The 22,478-nt window shown below is 45.5% G+C and overlaps 1 protein-coding gene across 8 annotated transcripts; it reads right to left on the bottom strand.

The window, feature by feature from the left end:
• Positions 1-3,824: 3,824 nt before the first annotated feature.
• Positions 3,825-20,998, bottom strand: Nr4a2 (nuclear receptor subfamily 4 group A member 2). Of its 8 annotated transcripts, none has more exons than XM_028769218.1 (8): positions 20,831-20,998; positions 9,836-9,958; positions 8,459-9,324; positions 7,568-7,697; positions 7,054-7,217; positions 6,022-6,224; positions 5,530-5,708; positions 3,828-5,382 (listed from the first exon to the last, which is right to left on the bottom strand). In XM_028769218.1, exons 3-8 carry the CDS (start codon positions 9,320-9,322, stop codon positions 5,126-5,128), a joined length of 1,797 nt encoding a protein of 598 aa, XP_028625051.1. In that variant the 5' UTR covers positions 9,323-9,324; positions 9,836-9,958; positions 20,831-20,998; the 3' UTR covers positions 3,828-5,125. The 8 variants fall into 8 exon arrangements, 7 of the variants coding, with proteins under 7 accessions (XP_028625056.1, XP_028625051.1, XP_028625052.1 ...); XM_028769219.1 differs by lacking the exon at positions 20,831-20,998 and adding an exon at positions 11,602-11,923; XM_028769220.1 differs by lacking the exon at positions 20,831-20,998 and adding an exon at positions 11,526-11,606.
• Between the last annotated feature and the right edge of the window lie 1,480 nt (positions 20,999-22,478).

The following is a 22,478-nucleotide window of genomic DNA, read 5'->3' as shown; positions in this document are numbered from 1 at the left end:
CTGCTGGAGATTGACCTCAGATGCCGGCGCTAGGAGAAGGCGCCTAGTCTGTACGGACACCAGGTCTCAGTGCCCTAAAGCACCCGATCCGGCCACGGCCACGAGGTGACCGCAGAGCCTATGATGACCTCCGCCTTGTGTAGTGGTAACACACCTGAGGAAGACTCGAAAACAGCTGGGAGAGAATGGGAAAGACGGAAAGGAAACAGAGAAACTGCCCCAGGTTGTCCAGACTATCTCTCAGTGCAACCTTCAGAAACAAATTAACTCATCTCCAAACGCACCAGGCGAAGTAGGTGTGTTTGCGAATCCATCTTCTCCTGTGGGCGACCCGAGACACGCCCTGTCCAGTCGTGCCAGGGCATGGACATCACTAGCCAAGAAGAGAATCTATTAGACAGTACGACCTACTAATGCGGAGTGTGTAGCCAGAGCCCGGCTTCGCTTAGATGGCTTGCGCGAGCGTCAGAGGCTTTGGATGCTGGGCTAGGCTTTCAGTCCCGCCCACCGCTTCCTGGGGGCCACTCCAAAAGAAGTCGAACTTTTCTTCGGAGGAAAGACCTCGTGGCTCCAGCTCGCTCAGACAACATACCAAATGAAAATCACTTTACATCACCACCATTCGACTTCGGATTCTAATAAAAATTCAAACACGGATTCCCATGTGTTGCTTTAGTATTAAAAAGAACGAATTAATTTTTAAATGATAACCTATTTGGAATTCTTATACTGTCTTATCAATAAAATCCACCTGTATCGACTCAATTCACCACTGCGAAACTGCTCCTGTTGCAGTTCTGACAAACAGAATCTTTCCCAGTGTCTAACAGACAGATGCTCTTATTTGAGACCTGGCTGAGACCTGAGAAAATCAGGGACAGATCAGTCCCTCCGCTGAAAGCCCCCAACAGAGAACCTTCGAAGTGGGATTGCAAATACGGTCTGCGGGGTGAGGGGGGAAAGTTTAGATTGCTGAGAAACTTCCAGGCACGCCCAGAAAGCAATAGTTCCCATCCTCCCATACCAGAGACAGGTATTGGGGGGAGGGGTCGGTCCTTGAAGCCCCCTTCAGAAGAGACTATATTAAAAAAACACTCATTCCCAGACCTTTCTTCAACTGTTAAAACAACAAGGGGAAAAAGTTTTGCATTTACCCGCAAGGTGCCTTCCTGTCTCCTTTTCACCTTAAAGGAACCTGTCTCCTTTCTTGTAGTGAACTCAGAACCGAACAAAGAAATGCCTATCCCGCCAAGGGAGGTGAGGCCAGCCGGAGAGACCCTCACCCTTTTCTCTCCACAGCCACACCGGCGCTGTCGCAGGGTGGGAAAAAAGAAGAAATTGGAGGGCATTAGCCTGTGCACTCCTACTTGTATCTCAAAATATTTCTTCACTGAGGATGTTTTGGTTTAAAAAAATAATTAGATAGCTGGATATGAAGAGTGACATCCGCAAAGCCAATACATTCTTAAGAAAACGTGAAATTCAAGCTTCAAGTGATTTTTTTAAATTGTCAGAAAAAAATTCTTTCTCTTTGTTGGACTCCTATAGAGTATTAGCGGCCCACAGACTTATAACTGGTGTTTTTAGAAGATAGGACCCCCCCCAAAAAAAAAAGCACTCTAGAGATAAAGCCAATCTGGTACAAGAAAGAAGTAATCAAGGCCAGGTCTGTGTCGTGGGTGTGGCTTGATGCTATTTCTCTGGACCACGCACATCTCTTGTGAATCAGGACCGGGCGATTCAATTTGCGCGCGCACACGCTACGCGAGTCCCCCCCCCCAAACACACACACACACACACACACACACACACACACGCACGCACACACACACACACTCCTAAGCACCCTCTGACCAGTTTCAGAAAGCCAAAAGTCTAAGCGAGATGGAGCAGTGAACCCAGAAAGGCTATGACTCGCAGTCCAGATAGCAGAAAGGCGGAAGCCACCGAACACCAGTCAATAGAGCCGCTCATCCGTTCTTGCTTTAAATTAAGGACTTCTCTCCAAAAAGTCAGTGTTCTAGGCAACCTCTCAAAGTGGAGCTGGACAGCGAAGACTTTAAAATAGACCTTCTCTCAGACCTGAGAAGTGGGTGGGTGGGTGGATGTCATGACATTGAAACAATGACCATGTATTTCTACTGCTGAAATGACACTCCGCAAGTGACTAAGAATCCCTCATCATAAAGTTAGACTTCTTTCTGAAGAAGTTCCATACACTTTGATTTGACAATGGAGAAAGAGTCTGTGGCTCTTCCTGGGCTGTATTCCTAGAAAGAAAGACTAAGACTGTAAAATTCCAGGCAGAGAGAACCCTTGAAGACCCGGGGGAGATGTAGGCAAGTAAGAGCCGAGCTGGAATGTGACTTTGAAGCAGAAACCTTACTAGGGGCAAACTAGGAATCAAAATCCAGCCCAGTAGATGCAATATGGAGAGCAGGATAGCGTGGATCTCCTAAAGTCTCGAGAGACTCACTTTCCCGACGCCCTCATTGGCCTCAGATGATGCCCGCGGCTTCCTTTGGGGAGATTCAGTCTTGGGGTTCATTTCTGGGCTCAACTCTAAGGGATTCTGCAGTGAATGTAATTGTCTCGGGGCGCAGACACCTGGGAGAAGAGCTTATTCTGTCTACTTAAGAGTTTGGTGGCTTTGACTCAAAATAAGATGTGAAAATAAAATGCAATCGCTGGTCTGAACTTAAAAACACACACATACACTAGAAAATTGGACATTTTCTGTTTGATAGCCTACATAGCCGACTTCCTTCACCCCTCGTTGCTCAGAGAGAAAAATGGCTTTAAACTATCACAGGGGACTTTCCTTGTCTCTTTTTGCCAACCACAAAACAATTGCTTTTAGGGGTTAGGGAGTGAAGCCTGGTAAATCTGGTGGCAGGATACTCTTCTGACACTCATTGTTTTAAACAATAACTTATAATTTTTTGTGTAAATTTCAGTGACCTCCCAAGCCATCTGTAATTAGACAGGGTCATGAAACAGGATCATCACGTCTTGCATATCTCCTTAAATTCAGCCTACGGCAGAACTGGACTACCATCTGCCCAAGGATAGGTGGTTGAAAGCCAGATCAGCTGAGAACACAGTCCCCTTCCTTCCAAAGAACGTTGATACTGGATGGAATATCAGAGCCCCATCTTAAAACTTGCTTAAACTAAATCCAAGACCTGACGAGGATTTTTTAAATCTGAAATAATTAGAAGGTGGAAAGTTTCTAAAAGTTCAAAATATACCTCATCACTACCCACCAAAGCAGGGAAATAATGTTAGAAATGTCTCTACAGAGCTCTTCTGGGAAGGCTGACTCAGAAACTCGGGCAGGAGACCGGGAGTGCTCTGTCCTACCCACGCTCATAGCAGCATGCACAGGAATTTAAAAAGCCAAGATAAAGTAAAGGAGTACTCAAATCTGCATGGCCTTTCTGAGTCTTAAGCGCAAACTTCTGAATGCTGTCCACAAAAACTTCACAAGATTCCCAACTTGTAAAAGTTCAGATTTTTGGTCTTCTAAGCTTGCCTTTTGAAAGCTGTACTCACTCAAAACTTACAAGAGTAAAATATTCTAAATTGACTCTGATAAATGTAGGTCAGCAGACTGGAAAATTCAGGCTAAGGAAAAATATTGCATTGAATTCTCTAGATAATTAGTTCAATTACACCTTTCCCTTTGCCACAATGGATCCAGGCTGTCAGTCTGAAATTCAGATGTCATATAAGTGACCTACCCCAAGTCAATCTCCACTTTTGCCTCTTTCTTGTGCATGTTGTTTAGTCATCATTTTTCCTGGCCCAGAAATAAGACAAAGTTCTGTTCATTTACGTGGTTTATTGTTGTAAACATTAAAATTGTCTTTCTTAAAGAAAGAATTTATCAGAAAAAAAAATCAGCATCTCTAACTGTCGTACACCATAGAAAAAAAGGCAGTGACTCATCTCATGTGCCGTACTAGAAATATACAAAGAAAATACTACAGAATATGGCAATATTAAAATTCTTACTCAAACATAAAATAATATATTAACTGACAATTTTAGACATAAAAAAAACAAAAAAAATTCAAAGTGCTCAGTAATTTCCAGGGAGTTATGTATATTATAAGCACTCTGGAAACAGTCAAAAGCTGCTGCATGCAAGTTTTGTTTAGCTTTAGACAACAAAATAATCAAGATATAAACTTTCTTTTATCAACATCAACGGTACATACAACACTTACAAACAAGGAATGTTGGACGGTGTTACAAACACTATGTGTCCCTTTTTGTCAGGATTTTCCAATGTACTGATACTTGTGCCCACTTATTATACAATTGAGAAAATGTTTAAGCTCAGGTAACTACCAATCTTTATAAAATCTAACAGACTACATAGTGTCTGAAATACTATTTATATAGTATAGACATTACTGAAGCAGCAAGTGCCTATAACATCTTCAACCTAGAATCACATGCTTGTCCCCTTTTTATGTAGTTATTTTTTTTCTTTTTTGCAAACACACTTACTTTTTAGAATTTGTAATATTTATTCATAAATAGGCACAAAATAATTTAAAAAGCCAAACTGCATTGGATAAATTTACAAGCCTCTGCCTTCAATTCATGCCACCCACGCAACATTTAGTTTTACTATATATTACAGCTTTCTTTACAGCAGAAAACTTTGAAGTCTTGTTAAAGGGCAAAATAGGAGGGTCCCATTAAGGGGTGTGTGTGTGTGTGTGTGTGTGTGTGTGTGTGTGTCTTACATTTGTCTTAACTGCAACAAGCAAGCATGGCCAAACATTTCCCATCATACAATCTTTCTTCTGAACAACAAACTGATTTTGAACTGATAATAAAAAGTTTATACCACTGTACTGTGTGTTGTCCGTTTTCTAAATCCAGGATGCCCCGGAGCCAAAATGCCCTTTCAGGTTCTGCCTGCAGGTTAGGAAATAGCGACAGTTTTTATTTGTGTTTGTTTGTTTGTTTACTTTAGGGGTGAGGGCTAGGAGTCTACAGAAGGGAGATGATATGAACTGGACTCTTCAGCCAGCTCTCTGCCCATGTGACCAGCCCCCTCTGGATTTTTTTTTTCTTTCCAGTTCTTTGACGTGCATGGGAGAAGGTCTTAGAAAGGTAAGGTGTCCAGGAAAAGTTTGTCAATTATTGCTGGTGGTGGTACCAAGTCTTCCAATTTCAGGTAGAAAATGCGCTGGAGCCCCTGTGTGCAAAGGGTACGGAGTTCTGGGAGCTTCCCCAACAGTTTAGACAGGTAGTTGGGTCGGTTCAAGCCCCCATTGTTGAAAGTCACATGGTCTTTAAGACAATTTACAATTTTGTTTTGTAGCTCTTCCACTCTCTTGGGTTCCTTGAGCCCGTGTCTCTCTGCAGAAAATGCAACCAGAAACAAAAGAATGCATAGGAAGTTAGTCAGCTGGCAGAATCAGAGAGGATCTGTGATTAGGGAAAGCCATGACCGGTCCCACCAGAGGAAGTTCAGAAGGGGAAGTGCCCTGCACCAGCAGTACTGACCTGTGACCATAGCCAGGGCAGCAATGCAGGAGAAGGCAGAAATGTCGATGTTCATATTCTGCAAGTTGGAGGAGAATTCAACAATGGAATCAATCCATTCCCCAAAGCCACGCACGCATTGCAACCTGTGCAAGACCACCCCATTGCAAAAGATGAGTTTACCCTCCACTGGGTTGGACCTGCAATTAATACCAAAGAGAGAGGGGAGAAAAAGAGAGAGAGAGAAGCTAAACAACTAATTACTTGAAGAGCAATAAATGAGGGATTTAAGAGGCACCTAATTACTGAAGAGTTAATAAAATGTAGACCAGTGGACCTTGAAAGGGTTTAATTTCATAACAATCAAGAACGCCCTTATCCCACCTCCACTCCGGTCACCCAAAGCTCTTTCCCTTCTTCACCTTTGTTTTGTTTTTATCTTGCTCCCCACCCCAACCCTTTTTGCTTCCTTTCCTTTACATCCGATTCCTCCCCCCAGGCCTCCCTCATTACCTGTATGCTAAGCGCAGAACAAATAATTCTAAGAAAGCTGATTCAAAAAGCAGGTCCTGATCCGTTTTGGGCAGGTCAGCAAAGCCAGGGATCTTCTCTGCCCACCCTCTGATGATCTCCATTGAGCCAGTCAGGAGATCGTAGAACTGCTGGATATGTTGGGTATCATCTCCACTCATCTGATAGTCAGGGTTTGCCTGGAACTGGAATTTCATTTTAAAAAGCACTTAATGAGGTTCTCTAAAATATATAACCCGTGAAATTGCTAACCCCGTTTCTAGTAGGGGAGCCAGGTTTTTATAACAATTAAACCTCTCTCTGACCAGTAAGGAAATTAGATGTTCCGGGGCAATTAATTCAATTAGGGACGGTGCTATGAGGTCGCTGCTTTAAATATGTAAATTACCATTTCCATACAGACTAAATACAGAGCCATCCAGCCCTGGGAAACGTTCAGTCTTATCTCCACAAAACAATTGACACGGTAGTATTCATGCTAATCCCAGAGTGGGTCTTGAGCGGAGGCGCCCTTTGCAAAGCTTAATAATATTGCAGTCGCTACTAGGTTTGCCCATACTCCCTCCACTCCAAAGCCTGTACATTTTTCACAGCTGGAGTAAAAGAAGAATTGCACCACTTGATCCCTGACCTCAGACCCCCGCTGCCATCCCTTCCACCCCTCTTTTCACTCCCTAGCCGCAGACTAGTCAATGGAGGTGGGAGGGGTGTATTCTAGTAACTTCTAGTAAAGTAGACTTCTTTGAGACGCAGTTTTTGCCTTTCAGACCGCAGGTACAGGGACTGTCGGACAACAATGGTTCAGAAAGATTCAACCCCTCTGGCCTGTTCTCCAGTCTGTGCTTTGAGCTGCATCACCTCTCTGTCTCCTGAAAACCTGTCCAAAGTTGTGAAGTATATGTTCTGGTGTTCCTCCTTTACCCTTGAGTCTGGGGGGTGCTAAAGCTGGCTCTAGGGTGAGGGTCCTGCCCATTTGTTGGCTTGTCCACATGATATTCCCCTCTAGCTTCTTACCCTGGAATAGTCCAGGCTGGTCATTGCCGGATTGGAGTCAACGTGGGCTCTGACGAGGGCACTGATCAGACTCACCGGAGGTGAGGGGGGAGAGGGATCCTGTGGGCTCTTCGGCTTCGAGGGCAAACGACCTCTCCGGCCTTTTAAACTGTCCGTGCGAACCACTGTAAAGGAATTACCCAGGGGTTAAGCTGTTCCCTTGAGCCCAGACTCAGTTGCCTCACGGGCTCCTCCCTGGAGGAAGCAGTAGAAGTCCGACCTGGTGGTCCAGAGTTTCTCTGCTGGTAAAGACTGACGAGAAGTATTAATAAACGGCGGGTTATTTTATACCTTCCTCCACCCGGGTCCTATACTTAAAGACAAGGAGGGCCAGGTGGCTTTCTTTAGAGGAGGGCATTTGGCAGTGGAATCCTGGAGTCAGGGGCATGGGAAGTGAGGCAGGGGCCAGAGTCCACAGCAGCTGGTGGTCTTTCAGGGGTGCGGAATGGGAGGTCAACAGCTTGCCCCGACCTACCTTCTTTAACCATGCCAACAGCCAGGCACTTCTGAAACCGACAGTACTGACAACGATTTCGGCGGCGCTTGTCCACTGGGCAGTTTTTATTTGCTAAACACACATATTTCGCGTTTTTTTGCACCGTGCGCTGTAGAGGGAGAGAATGTAGGCCCAAAATTATTTTTTTTAATTCAAAGTCCAGCAAACTGGACACAATTTTTTTAAAAAATAGCTTGGCTCTGCATTCCTTCCATACAAATATAAACACTACTCCTTACATTTCTGTTTCCTTTTTCTTTTCTTCCTATTTCCTTTCCTTTTCCTCCCCAGGGCATTTACCAGAAGAAAATTGATAGCGTTAACATTTGAGCTAACCTTGCCGCTCCTTGCTGTGTTTTATATGCCAGGAGAAGGAGCAGGAGACGCTCAGTAAATACAAATCCGTGGGCATTCATATTATTTACATTCCTTGGAGACCTTCTCTATTTAAAATGATAAGATTATTCAATCAGGATGGCGAAATAAAGAGATCACTTAATTTGACCATAGGGAATTCTGTTCCACTTGGTTAGCTCAGACACGGTTCTCTGTCCTAACCAATTTCAATCTGAACAAGGAAGACAGCGCCTAACACATGCAAATAGCCCTCTTCCAACTCTGGCTCCAGCAATTTCAGGCTGGAGTCCGCCGGGGCCGCAGGTTGCTGTGGGGCGCAGGGGGCGGGGGATGAAACCCTGACTGTCCCAGTCTTTCTTATTTCTTTCCTTAGACACCCCCAAAGCCCCTTCCACAGCCCACGGGTAGCTGTAGGGAACTCGAAGTGGGCTGCTGACTGGAAGGTGAGGGCACATTGCTGGATCTCAGGTACAAGGTCACCACTACCTGCCACCTCCTCCCTGTCTTGCTCACCTTAAAGAAACCTTTGCAGCCCTCACAAGTGCGAACACCGTAGTGCTGACAGGCCGCGTTGTCACCGCAAACAGCGCACAGACCCTCATTGGAGGGAGAGCCCCGGGACGGCGGCGAGGGCACCTGCGTGTCAAGCAACTGCGATGCGTGGCCGATCTGCAGGCCCGGGAAGCCCATGGATGCTGGCTTGCGAATGGGGTTGGGCACGGCGAAGGTCTGCCCATCCACTACGTGGTGGCTGCCCGCGGGCTCCGGGTTCATGGGGACGTGCAGAGGCCCGTCGAAGCGCATCTGGCAGCTAGACACAGGGGTGCCCGGGGGCGACTGCTTAAAGGAGAAGAGTGAAAGGCGGGAGACGGGTGTCTTCCTCTGCTCAATCATGTGCGTAGTGGCCACGTAGTTCTGGTGGAAGTTGTGAAGGGAGCCTGGATCGTCCCACATCGGGCTATGCTGCACCTGGAAGCCAGGGGTGCTGGGTGTCGGGGGCGAAGAGGGCTTGTAGTAAACCGACCCGCTGTGTGGCATCATCTCCTCGGACTGAGGGGGCAGGTGGCTGTGTTGCTGGTAGTTGTGCATCTGAATATCTTCTACCTTAATGGAGGACTGCTGTCCGGACAGGGGCATTTGGTACAAGCAAGGTGGCTTGACGTCGTAGCCTGTGCTGTAGTTGTCCATAAAGGTACTGAAGCTGGGGAGAGAAGTGGTGGCAGTAATTTCAGTGTTGGTGAGGTCCATGCTAAACTTGACAAACTCTGGAGTTAAGAAATCGGAGCTGTATTCTCCCGAAGAGTGGTAACTGTAGCTCTGAGAAGCGGGGCTGGCTCCTTGAGGCGAGGACCCATACTGCGCCTGAACACAAGGCATGGCTGGAAATGAAACAGGGTGATACACACTCAGCCTGGTCAACTGAACACTTCCTTCCGGGCTCGGGTACACCTGGAGCTACACCGGCAGCCCGCGGCGTCGGGGGAATGGGGGGGGGGGAGTAGGAGTGTAAGAGGAAGGGAGAGGAAGGGCAAAAGAGATCGAGCAGAGGTGAGAAAGGAAAGGGCTGGTCCCTGGACGACCCAGAGCTGGAAAGCTGTTGAGGGTCTACACTCCCGGATATTTCCAAACGCTCCCCCGCTCCACCCCCTTCCCGCAGACAAATCCCGCTCTGATGAGCCTCTTCTTAGAAGCTCAGGGTCGACAGGATTTCTAGAACCCGTGATCTAGAAATGATGCTGAACTGCACAATGAGAAAGCTGTTCTCTGTGACCATAAGGCACAGGGTTAGCCTGAAAAGATCCTGTTGCCCTGTTTTTGTTTTTTTGTTTTTTTGTTTTTCTGGATATATAGGGAACTCGGGAAAGGTAATGAAAGAAAAAGCTCACTAACCTTCAGCCGAGTTATTGGAGTTTTCGAGGAAATTAAAGGTGGACAGTGTCGTAATTCAGCGAAGGACAAAGTTTCCAAGATTTTTTAAAAAGAGCAATTGGGAATCCAGCCCGTCAGATCTCCCTGAAATACAGACATAGGAAGTTTCAGGATGTCTTCCCACCCGAGACTTGGCTGGGTAGTTGCAGACTCACTCAGCAGAGCCTTCAGTGCTTCCTTGAAAATGAATATGAAGACTTTACCAAACAGCAGCTTAAAATGAGTGTGCAGAGACGATGTGGCTAAACAGCAGATAATGCCACTCATCTCTGAGTGTAAATCCCTGCAGATAAAACATCCTGTGGAGAAGTTATCCCATGAGTCTACTGGAAACTGAACGATATGATGAATTGGCCCCTTTGCTATGGATGGAAGGGCCATTGTCGTTCTACTTTATCTCGAACCTAAGAAGTCTGGGCTAAAGAGAAAACACAGAATCAAAGCCTCCTCTTAATATTTCTCTTGTAATCAAATGGACTTTTCTCTTAGAAGGAGAAAGAAAGTTAGTAGAACTCAAGAATACACCGTGGAAAAAAACAATAACAACCAATAGACATCCCACCCTTAGAAAAATGTTAGCAAGGCCTGGACAACCAAGCAAGCAGCAAGTGTGTAGCTTTTGCAATTCCTTTTGATCCAGCACTGGAGCTTGAGGTACAAATGAATTGGTGTTCCTCCAGAGAACTGGATTTTCAACACCTTTAATGGCCCAGAGGTGATGAGAGAGACCTTTACTTTACCAGGAGTATCTTGGGTCAACTGCAGAGGGAAGGAAATACTACGTAAATGATACTGGCACCAAAGTTAGAAGCACTCCTCAGCACAGCAAGCTGAACACCTTCTCCACCATGCTTTCCACAGGCTGCCTACTTGCTGGGACAAGGCATTCCTCTGTCCTAGCTATTTTCAGATGTTCCCACTTGCAAGGCATTCTAGAGCATAGACGATCTTGTTAATAAAATAAAAAGAAAAAATCCAAACACCCTCTCCTCTGCTCCCTCTCCCTCCTTCTTCCGTAATCTTGCTTGCTTCAAGGAGTGGAGAAGGTTAACAAGAATAACCAGAGGATTCTTGCTTTACCCCCACCCCCATCCGCCGCCGCCCTTGAAAATGTCTGTGCTGCATATTAACCCGTGGCTGTGTCACAGTTTCATAACTGTATTCTTTACCTCACGCACACACTGGCATACCACCCAAGAACAGCCTATATCAAAGCCAGAAATTTCAGGCAACTTTGCAACAGGACCTTCTACCGACACCACCCTTACTCGCCGATCTCCGGGAAACCTCCGCAAGCCGGTGAGCTGCGCGACACTGTTCCCAAGCAACACGTAAACTTTCTCTCCCGGACTGTCTCTCACATGTTCATGAGATGGAGCCTCCTCAAGCCACAATCAATTGCACACCAAGAGCAAACTTTGCGCACCTCTCCGCAGGCAAGTCCGCTTCTCCTAAAACTGTGGGAGTGGCCCCCCCCCCCGCCACATCCACCAATGAGAAGCCTGAAAACCTCTGCCGGCAGCCAACTCCCCCCCTTTACGCTACCACCGGAGTTCCAGCAGAGGCTCGGTGGAGCTGCGCGCGCCCACTCTCCATTCCCGCCCCCCAACCCCCCAGCCCCTTCGCGCTCCGCGGCTCCGGCGGCGCCCACCTGCAGAGAACCCGTTCCCGGGACGCGAAAACCCGGAGGACGCGTGACCGCCGGCGGCCCCGCCGCATCTACTCACTTCTCCGCTCTCTTCATTCATTCAACTCCGCCGAAGTGCAGTTGCCTCCCGGAGCAGAGGAGCCGGGGTCCGCGGGAGCACTGCGGGAGCGGGACGCGGAGAGCCACACGCAGCCAGCCGGGCCGCAGGAGAGGGAGGCAGCCGGCGGGGACAGGAGAGAGGGACGCGGAGCCGTGCGGAGCCGCGGGGCGGACTGGCCCTGGCCGCCAATGTGCCTTTGTTTATGTGGCTCGCGCTGCCGCTGCCAACATGCACCTAAAGTCTGCGCGCGTCAGCCCGCGTCAGCGGCCCGCGGTCCAATCGCCGAGCCGCCGCGCTCCCCGGACTCCTGGCCCGCGCTCGCTTTGGTATATTTCCGACCTGACGTCACGACTGGGGCTGATTTTAAGGTGGGAACGGTTCACCTTGGTAGCCCACTTGGGTGGATTTTTTTTTTTCCGAAAGAAGTGTGACTTCTGCAACCCAGGTCCCTGAAGCCCGCGGTGATGCTCCACCTGCCCTCCGCCCCCACCCCACCCCAGACCCTGAGTCCTCACACGTGGGGAGGGTGCAACAAAAGCATGAGCGGAAAAGAACGCTGGCGTGGGCCAGGTAGCTGGCACCTGGGCCGAGCGGGCAGAGGTGTGCCTTGCAGTTTCCCAACATACCCTCCACACACTCCTTAGCACAAGTAGAGACAGTTGTCCCGGGACTCGGAACTCTCCAACGGCTTGGGCATTTGATGGGGTTCCTCTAGTCAGTGTATCCCCTTCTCCCTTTTTTAAAACCCACCCTTCCTCCAAGGGATGAGGGGTCACGGTCTTTTTTTTCTTTCCTCCTCTTTCCTGAAAGTAAAAAAATATAATACCTAAAGCAGTGTGGAAGGAATGAGAGTAGACACTGAGCCAGGCCTTAGAGGACCTCACAAGTAGGAGTGAACTGTTGCCTGCTTTTCTCTCGCAGACAATACATTAAAGAATCCGGCAACAGGTGCGCCTTCAGCCTAAAGGTGATCTGATCCACCGCCCCACCCCATCCCACCCCCACGGTCAACTCTTAACAGCATTGACATTTCGCTGTGTCCACCAAGCAAGGCCCTTCAGTCCCTTTCACAGGTTTCTGAAACGCAGGGACTGTCGTACCCGCAACCAAGAAGAAGGCATAGAAGGAGAAGCGGCAAGGGAAGTGGAGCTCGAGGCGATGGTGGGCCGCTCGGCGTCTCGCCAAAACAGAGAATGTGTGCCTACTGCCTCAGCCCGGGGTCCCCGTGAGCTGTGGGATGGTGCCCTCCCCGCGCGGTCCTCTCAGTCCCCTCCAGCTCTGCTCTGCAAGACAATCTCCCCCCCCACTCCCAAGCGCGTGGATCTTTCTAGCAAAGGAATCGCAGCTCCTCCGGAGGGTTAATCCTACTCCCAGTACCCCAGTGAAGCTGGCCAGGCAGGCCTCTTCGGGTTTCTCTCGAGGCCAGTAAGGGGCTGAGGCCAAGGGAGGGAGACTTTGCAGGGTTTCCTTCTTCGCCCAGGACAGCGCTCCTCCGCCCCTCCTCCCCGAGCGCTGGCTCACTCCCAAGCTGCCTGGGCGATCGTGTGTGTGTGTGTGTGTGTGTGTGTGTGTGTGTGTGTCTGCAATGTGCAGCTCGGCCCCCTCTCGGTGATCCTAGCACCAGTGGAGAGCACCGCGGAACTCTAGGGGTTGCGGGGTTGCTCATTCCTAGCCTGCACCTCCGCCTTAGCCCGCTCCGTGCTGAACGAGCCTGCGGCTGCAGAGGCGTTACCATCGGGTGCCCTGCGGCTGCCCAGACAAGCCGCGGGCTCCACTGTGCATCAGCCTCCGGGAAACCTACGTGACCACCTTAAGTTTCCCCCAGATGTTGCCGCTGCCTCTCCAGCTGCTGCCGCTACGGCTCAGCGCTGCCCTAATGGGCGGGAGGGGCGGGGGGACCCAACAACAAGGAAGTGGGGGTGGAATGCAAGAAAGGGGGCAGGGTGAAGAACAACTTATTAGTGTGAGCTCGGCAGCGTCAGCGCCCCGTGGGCAGAAGCGATTCCACGCGAACGAAAGGGAAAAAGTGAGAGTTTGGAGAGCAATGGAGAAGGAAGGGGGTGGGGGTGGCGGTGACGCAGGGGCGCAGGCATTGACGCACCGGCCAGGCTGGGCCCAAAATAGAAGCAACTCCAGCTCACAGGCGCCCTCCCGGGTTCCCTTCCCCTTCCGTGAGGGAGTAGGGTGCGGTCACCAGGAGCTTTCCTTGATCCTCGCGGTGGGCCAGGTCCCCGGCAGCTATTTTCAGACAGTCGGAAACCCAAGCTTAGAGACATTGGAGTGGAAGTTATTATTTTTTAATACAGTTCCAGGAGAGCGGGTATCAGGAGTTTAAGGTCGTAGCCACAGAGTTCCCTACACAAACGCGGCTAAGTAGATATGTTGCCCTCTGCAAGCTCCTCTCCCCAGTCATTAAAAACAGTTTGGTTTGAGTTGCGTCTGGGGAAATTTTGAAAATGCCCTTCTAGATAGAGGAAAGAGGGCCTAGAGTTCTTATACTGAACACCAGAACAAGCACAGTAACAGGGTTATTCTTTAGCAACCTCCCAGTGCTTGGTTTCCTGATAAGAAAAGCCTTTGCTCCAGCCTTGTTATACCCAAGATCAAAAGGCAGCGGTCATAGCAATTTACTACCATAATAAGTGAGAATAGGGTAATTATAACATGTAAATGAGAGGAAGTGAAGACTTTTTTTCCATCCATGTGTGAGTTTTCTCTCTTTTCAAATTTATGTTCAGCTTCCCTGGATGTTACTACTATTGAGGAAAGACTCATAAACTCATTTAAAGTAATTCTTGGCTGAGACTACTATACGGTTGGAGTTTGGATCAGGGCTCGCATATGCTCCAGGTGGGAAGGATCAAGTGCACACATAGGAAAGTTAAAAAGGGCCACGCTCAAAACCTCAGTCTACTGTTTTCCCCATTGGAAGGGTGAAGCTTCAGGAGCAAAGACGAGATCTGCAATTGACTGATCTTGTCAGTAGGGGGCCTGACTCCACAATGTTCAAGAGACAATCTCCCACACAAGCACGCACACTCAACACACACAGACAGACACCACACACACACACACACACACACACACACACACACACAGAGCTATTTACTACTTAGGATAACTAAGCCCCAGGAGAAAAGTCTGCAGGCCCAAACGTTCATATTGTGTTGGAATTCATAAACGACAACTCTTATTTTTTCTATTTTCTCCAAAAGAGAAACAGTTTAACACATGGAATTAGGTTCACAATGGATTTTCTTTATTTCCTCCTGCCCATGTTTAACTTACTGTTAGGTCACAGAGGGAAAAATGGCAATAAAATTTCTCATTTTATCTCAAAGCAGTTCAAATTGGCATATAGTTTGGAAAAATGAAAGCATGTTTTAAAATCCTATGATTACATGTTTAAATAAATTATAGTTGAGAAGAGAATTCCTGTGGGTATATTTGCTAGTACATAAGAGAATGCTTTTGTGCATAGAGGTTTAATTACACATATAATGGAATCAAAATGTAGAATTGAACAACCTTTCAGAAAATGTTAAAACGATGCTTTAGGCTAAAAGAAACTGAAATTCTGCATTTATATGGCTGCAACTCTTCTGCATTCCTACACATAAATATTTCAAATAAAGTATTTTATAACTCAATTAAAATGACAATAACGTTTTTTTTCAGGATCCAGAGTCTGATGGAACTTTAAATTATTGCCACGTTTAAATGTGTAACATTTCCCCATTAATAAAGGTCTATTTTCTTAATAATTTAAAATAATGGAAGCAAAAAAAATGGTGCTATGCATAGTAGGTCCCTTCTTATATAAATTACAAGTTATTGCTATTGATAAATATAATGATGAGACCTTTAAAAGAATTGATGAAGGTAATGTTGTTATATTACTTTTCATGATACTAGCACATACTAAGCAGTACATATATGCCTGTACATAAAAAATGTTCATTAAAAATCAGTATAAATGAAAATAAACTCACATCTAAAGCTAAGTATTTTATTTTTGCATGGCTAAGAAGATTATACTTAATAAAATTGAGCTTTTGGTATAATTTAGAGAGCAAACATAAATGTAATCCCATCGGATTTTCTATTTTAATGCATGGGGAAGAGGCCTCTGGGGGTTGATTTCAGTATTCTCCCCAAATGTATTCAGAGGATATCTCACAATGCAGATACAATGAAACAGAGATACCTGTTATGCTGTAAGAGTTGAAACTACTTCAATATATATATATATTTTAATTGTGTAGGTACTGGAACTTATAAGCATTAAAGTGAGCTGTGTTTTAAATTATGTTTGAACAAACTCACATTCACAGCCTTTGTTGTTATTTGGTAGGCAGTCTTCCAGAAGTGACAGAAAAAATAAATAAAATTTCACTTTAAAACATCTGGTTCTCTAAAGAAAAAAAAAATAGTATTAAAGATGTTTTATTGTTTTGCTTTTGCCATTTCATTTGCAATCATGGATTATTAATCAACCAAACTGCCCCTTTCCTGTGGGGCACTTGGAGAAGTCAACCGCTTCTTTGATATCCACATTCTAGATACATGCAGCTTTTATTCAGTTTTACCCAGCCTATTTTTCACCAAGGACCATGGGTTTTTTAAAATGTCTTACTTTAATTCAGAACTCAATTCTAGAAAATGTGTAAAGATGTGCCGAAGTAAACAGCATTTTTTTCTAGAAGCTTCTACTTATAAATTAAAATCATAAAACTGAACATATGGTAAAGCCTCATGCCACTCAAAAACTATTTTACATAATAAAAATCTTTGAGTTTTTTTCCCCTTAATACTTGGTTTACAGTGGCCCTCTCCTAATACTTGCTTTTATAGAGGCAACTTAATATTTTCTTATGGAAAAAAATTCCTTTTTATTAAAAAGAATAATTTTGCTTTTAGAATTTATTTGCTCATTTCAGTAAGCATGGAAGATATTAAAATGTACAGTGTCCTAAAACACATTTAAAATTCTGAAAATAAAGTTATATACTATTATAAAAGACACCTGAAATTCTATCAAGAGCCAATGACATTAGTTATTCTAACAGTATTAGACAAGATTTCTTTAAACACACAAAATATATTCTTTAAACAGATAAAATATATACACTTCCAATGCTTATATGTAAATCTCAGCTAGTTTTTGTTCTACTTTTAATAAGAAAATAAGCACATTTTATTTTTTCTCTCAAGCTAATTGGTAAAGAATCTCTTATTTTAATGAAAAAGAAAATAAGGTATTGATATATTCAACGATGACATATATGCCCTTTTCCTCATAATTCTCAATTATCAAGCTTACAATTTGAACACTACAAAAGTAACTTATAGCAAGGACCCTTATAGTGATAAGAAATAAATCTAATTACCATATTCTTTGAATAGATGTAATATAAATTTCATTGCTCACTTAAAAGTTCTAAAGTTAACAGCATAAACTTGAAGTTGAGTAATTAAGTAATCCTTATATAGACACTTATTAAAGTATTTATACATATTATCTTAAATCTACATCTATCATTTTGCCAATTAAAATTAGGACTTTAATTGCAATTAAGTAATTTAATTGCCAATTGAACAGCAAAATTGCTAAGTGACTAATTTTAATGCCTATTTTAATTACCAATCATGACTGGGGAGGGAGCTAATCAAGTTACATCAAGCAGTACCAGAGTAATGATGTGAAAAAAAAGGAGAACAAACATTCAAGGCTACACGCTTTAAAAAAAGAAACGTAAATTAAATAAATGCAAACACAATCTGATAAATGTATAAAAATACTGTATTTCAATATCTGAATACAGAACATGAAAAAGAACAAGGTTAATTAAAGAAAGAGCTCCTGTCAATCTTCAGTTAAAGTAAGGGTAACCCAAGTCAATTTTTTTATATGGTATTTGTATGGCACTCATACCAACCATATAAAGACAAAGCCGCATATTGATGAGAATGAGAGACCACTTCCGGCTTGGCTGGGGTAATATTACAGACTGCCACTTTCTTTTTTAATGAAATGCTCATAAAATAGAGGAACCAGCTTCCAATGCAGCAACATGAGTTTTGAATTTGAAAAGCAGACTGGAGTGCAGAGGGGTCCACACTCTTTCCTGATGATTCACAACCCCACTTAGCTGAATGAAGACTTTTACCAGAATCCTAACACCTATTCATAACTGGGTACATGTTGCCTTGAGAAAAAACACAAAATTAGTATAACTTAAAGATCACAAACTTATCTGTGAGAAAAAAATGTAAATAAAATTACTTAGTACGGGGCGGGGGGAATATACCTACTTGTCTTTTTTTTTTTAAGGTCCCATATCCATGACTATCAGAAACACAAAAATATTTTCTTGACCAACCCATGCATATTGTTCAAAAGTTTTCCTATCTAAACAAATTCTCTAATTAACAACATAGCAAGCCAACGCTGAAAAAATAAGTTTAAGTTTAACCACTCAAAATCAGAGAGAGAGAGAGAGAGAGAGAGAGAGAGAGAGAGAGAGAGAGAAAGAAAGAAAGAAAGAAAGAAAGAAAGAAAGAAAGAAAGAAAGGAAGAAAAAGTTATTTCTTAGTAGACAAGGGCAAGGGCAGTTCTGATGTTCCCCTTGGCAATCAGATACATTATTTAGAGTAACAGTGTACATCTATCAACTAACTCTTTAAGTTGAAATGGTGCTTTAAGATATGTATCTTAGGTTTGTTGACATGTAAGTAGACAAAAACATGCACACTTTATATCTCTGAAGGTGCCTGAGATTATCGATGAAATGTACACATAAGGATACAACAGGAGGCAGAGAGCAAATAATGCTGCCTGAGATTTTACTTGAACTCTGAAACGAAGCCCAGGAGGCCTTTTGGCCTGGATTTGAAGGAGGAACACTTTAATAATCACAGGGCTTGACAAAAGGTTGCAGTATCTGCCTGTGACAATAACAGCTTTATAAAGCAGGTTCTGTGTGACTGATTAAGGGACACGGTCACTGTCAATTCACAGGTCATGAAGATGGAGTCATTATTGACAAGTTCACTCCTGGTCTGGGTTTAAATTCATAGAGTACTAGTGCTGCAGAACAAACTAAAACCTCAGCTAGGCTAGTAAAAGATTATGGAAAACAGCCCCAGCAAAGAATCTTGCCATAAGCTAGACACAGCCTAAGTTGTTCTGTATAAGATTCTTTGCTATATAAATAGGCAAAAGGCGTTAGATATAATTACAGAATGTCTGAACTAACCCAAACACTGTTTCCCAAACCATCATCCATTATAAGGTGTGTGTGTGTCCAGGGGCTGAGAGTGTCATCTTGGCCTTTCAAAATGATTCTGAAAGGACATGATATATAAACTTTTGAATGTTATCACTTTCTGAAATGTATAAAATTAAAAGTAAATATATTTTTAGACTGTTCTTTGGTAGTCTAGTCTATCGGTTCACGTGAACATGTTACATATTGTTGAATGTAAAAAAAAAACCCTATATATTATGTTTCTAGCTTTACTATATCCCTTCATATGTAAAAGTAAATGTGAAATTAAAGTTTGAATAACACTTTAATTTGTACTCTTAAGTTACTGCTTGTCTTTTACTGTGATCTGCATTTGTGAATCAAAAAATACAAGGTATGGTTAAAAAAAAAAGACAATCATGTTTATAATCCAAGCTTAAAGGCAGTTACAATAATTTATTAGTCACCAGATTTTAAAATCTAATGTGAAGTATTACTAAGCCATTCAGTAGGATCTAAACGATGACTTCGGTGTGTTGATACTGACATCCTGGAAAGAAAAAAGTCATTATATTCACATTATATTCACAACCAAGGCTTCAATTAAGACACAGAGGAGTAGGGTACAGGAACTGGTTTTGGGGGGGGGGGCAAGGGTTTTAGTTAGGTTATAAGTTCATTATTTCTTAGAACTGTTTTCTTAAGAGTTGAAGTAGGATTTTGCTAGTTTTAGGTGAGATTTTCTTCATATAGATAACAAGATTTAGGCATAACACTGAAAGAACTTTTCCTAGGAGTCCTTGGATGTTCTGGCTTTGAAGTAAGGTGTTCTTAAAGAACTCTAAGTCTAACTCCAAAAAGAAGTTGTATTTTCCACCTTTCCACTCCTCACCTGTTAGTAGGTAGAGTGGCAATTTCCAAGATCAGTTTTGTTAAACTTTATCAATTTTGCATGTCTAGAGATGGAAGAGGGTAGAAGAAGATGCAGAAAGCGATTTTACTGTCAGAATGATGTGATAGGGTCCCTCAAACTACCAATAGTTGATGATAGAATCTGAAATGTAGCTCTGTAACTCAGTTTATACCACAGCAATCGGGAGATGTTGTTATAACGCATCGGGTCAAGGGATATAAATTGTACCAGGTAATTCATTTTGCTGCTCAGAGAGTCATTAGGTTCCTCCCAGAATATATATGATTGATATCCCTGGAGGTGAAAGGCTAAAGGAACCATATGGCAACATGTTGCATTCCGTATGCTATCTGCCCATCCGTGCTTAAGCTGCCATTAGCAACATCTGTACCTTACAGAAATCCAGCTGAGCCGACGACGGCTGACGGAATTGTACTGGGTGGGGGGTGGGAGGGGATCTCTAGCTTAGCGCCATTAACTTGAGACTTAGAGTCTATCCGGCTGGACGAAGGGAAGCCTTCACAATTAGACAGAGACGACACAAATGCTTTATTAAAGTTTAATTCTGAACTCTCAATTAGCGAAAGTGCGTTACAAATCGATTGCAATGTCCTAGAAGGTGCAGCAAGTTCTCGGCAGCCTGCTTGTCTGCCACGTGCGAGGGGCTGCGGAGCAGCCGGAAGGACAGGGCTCAAGGCTGGCCTCTGCGGCCAGCAAGTCCCTAAAAGTCCCTGCCAGGGCGACAGTGGGGGCTCGGGCGAGCCAGGGTGGGAGCCAGCGGGTGGTGGTCCCAGGCCTCCGGATGGGGGAGACGAGGGGAAGGAGTGACCGGGGAGGGTCTAGGGAGGAGGGCGACAGGGTGCCCGTGGTGCGCCGGCCTCTCGGGAGGAGCCTGCTGGAACTGGTCACACCGAAGTTTCTCTCCCGCTCTGGTGTTCCACACCCACCTCGGCTTGCTGCCTCTGCCTCGGCGCGGGCCACCGCGGGGACAGAAGTCGGGGAAGGGCCGCCCCCGGACCCCCTAGCCCGGTCCAGTACACGTTACCTGCCCAGCGCTCCCGGCCCCAGGTCGCCGCCTCCCCGGGCGCGGAGTGGTCGAGCAGCCCGGCTCCAGCTCCTCCTGCAGTTCGGGCGCGCGGCAGGGAGCGCGGATCGCCGAGCTGAGCCCCGGGGCCAAGGCCGAGGCCCGCTACCCTCGAGGGGGCGCGGGGCCGAGGGCGGGGGCCGGAGAGCGGCCGGCGGAGGCCCGGGAGGCGCGCGCTCCGGCCCATTGTCGCCGCCCGCGCGCACCCCGCGCCCTCGGCCCCGCGGCCAAGCGCGTCAGCGGCCCCGTCAGCCCGGCCGGGCTCCGTGACGCGCGCAGCCCGCGCTATAAATAACCCGCCGCCCGCCCCGGGCGCCCCGCCAGTGACGCCGGCCTGGCGGGAGGAGCGGCCGAGGAAACAATGACCCGCCGCGCCCTGCAGCCAGGCCGCAGGCCCGGCCCTCCGCGCTCCCCGCCCGATGGAGGGGCTGCCCCACCCTCTCTGGCCCCCGAGCGCCAACCGAGACACCCCTGGCTCAACTCCTCAGCAAGTTCCAACTAAGTTGCTTTAAAACGTTTCAACGGCTTCTCCGCCCCAACTTCCCCTCCACTACCGGTCCAGTGTGCTTTGGGGGTAGAAAATTGTCAATGAAAACCTAAAACAAAGAAATTGGCGTCATAAATGTCTGCCCGTGCTACTTTTTAAGCCACTGTACCCGAGGATCCAGAAGAAGCAGCGAGGCCTGGGTCCCAGGATTCAACATCTCAGCCACACTGTCCTTCATATCTTTGTGGCCTTCATGATGGCGCAGCCTGTTGTGATCTTCCAAGTCTGTGGTCCTTTGGCAGTTGGAAGTCCAGTTGAGGCTGGCATTTAAAGGGGCTTTCTCTATAGGTAAATATTTCTGCAGAGAGAGACTCCCATTGCCATCTCCATCTTCAGGAGTTTCTGTCACAACACTCCCTGACTCATGTCTTATTCATCAAGGTTCCCATATATGAATGAAGATCAGCTACTCTGCTGAAATTACCAATTATCAGTCGATTGAGACTGTATTCATTATTGTATTAATATCGATTGTGTGTTCATATATGTGTGCAAATGTGCTCACATGCCATGGCACTGGTGTGGAAGTTATTAGAAAATTTTGAGTGTCTTTCTTCTGCCATATTGATCCCGAGTAGCCAACTCTTGTGATCTGCCTTGCTAACAAGCACCTTTCCCAGCCGAGCCATCTCTCTGGCCCCTAAGACATTGCTTCATCTGAGCCAAATGCCTCAGACATACGAACTCTATACTCTGGGATGCTGATATTTAGAAAATTTGCAGATCTAACCAAGAGAGTGGAGTGATGAGGTGTGGCTAGTGAATTACGGGTGCTACAAAAATGGTTCTTAGTCAAAAATCAAGGCCAAGTGGTATAGTGACCCATCACTGGAAGATGAGGAAGTTTGAGTATTATGTCTTCATTGTATTCTTACATACCATTTTCTATTTGTACATTTTCCCAAAAAGTAAATATATTAGCACCACTTGAAAAAAGGAACAGAATATATACCGTTGCAGTACTTAAGAGAGAGAAATGGTGGCCACTACTGTTTCATTTGCATGTTGTTAAAACAGTGTTCATGTCTGATGCTATCTCAGGCCCTTGTCAATACCACTTTC

The sequence above is a fragment of the Grammomys surdaster genome, unplaced genomic scaffold (genome assembly GCF_004785775.1).
Source record: "Grammomys surdaster isolate TR1022 unplaced genomic scaffold, NIH_TR_1.0 191, whole genome shotgun sequence".
Lineage (NCBI taxonomy): Eukaryota > Metazoa > Chordata > Mammalia > Rodentia > Muridae > Grammomys > Grammomys surdaster.
This window is presented reverse-complemented; position numbering and strand designations above follow the sequence as displayed.

What these genes read in the sequence shown, in the direction of transcription:
- Nr4a2 (XM_028769218.1), bottom strand. Translation starts at nt 9,322, where the DNA reads ATGCCTTGTGTTCAGGCGCAGTATGGGTCCTCGCCTCAAGGAGCCAGC. An exon ending in TGTTGGCATGGTTAAAGAAG is followed by an intron (nt 7,218 to 7,567) that starts GTAGGTCGGGGC and finishes ATTCCTTTACAG; the next exon opens with TGGTTCGCACGGACAGTTTA. An exon ending in CCAGCCTGGACTATTCCAGG is followed by an intron (nt 6,225 to 7,053) that starts GTAAGAAGCTAG and finishes ATGAAATTCCAG; the next exon opens with TTCCAGGCAAACCCTGACTA.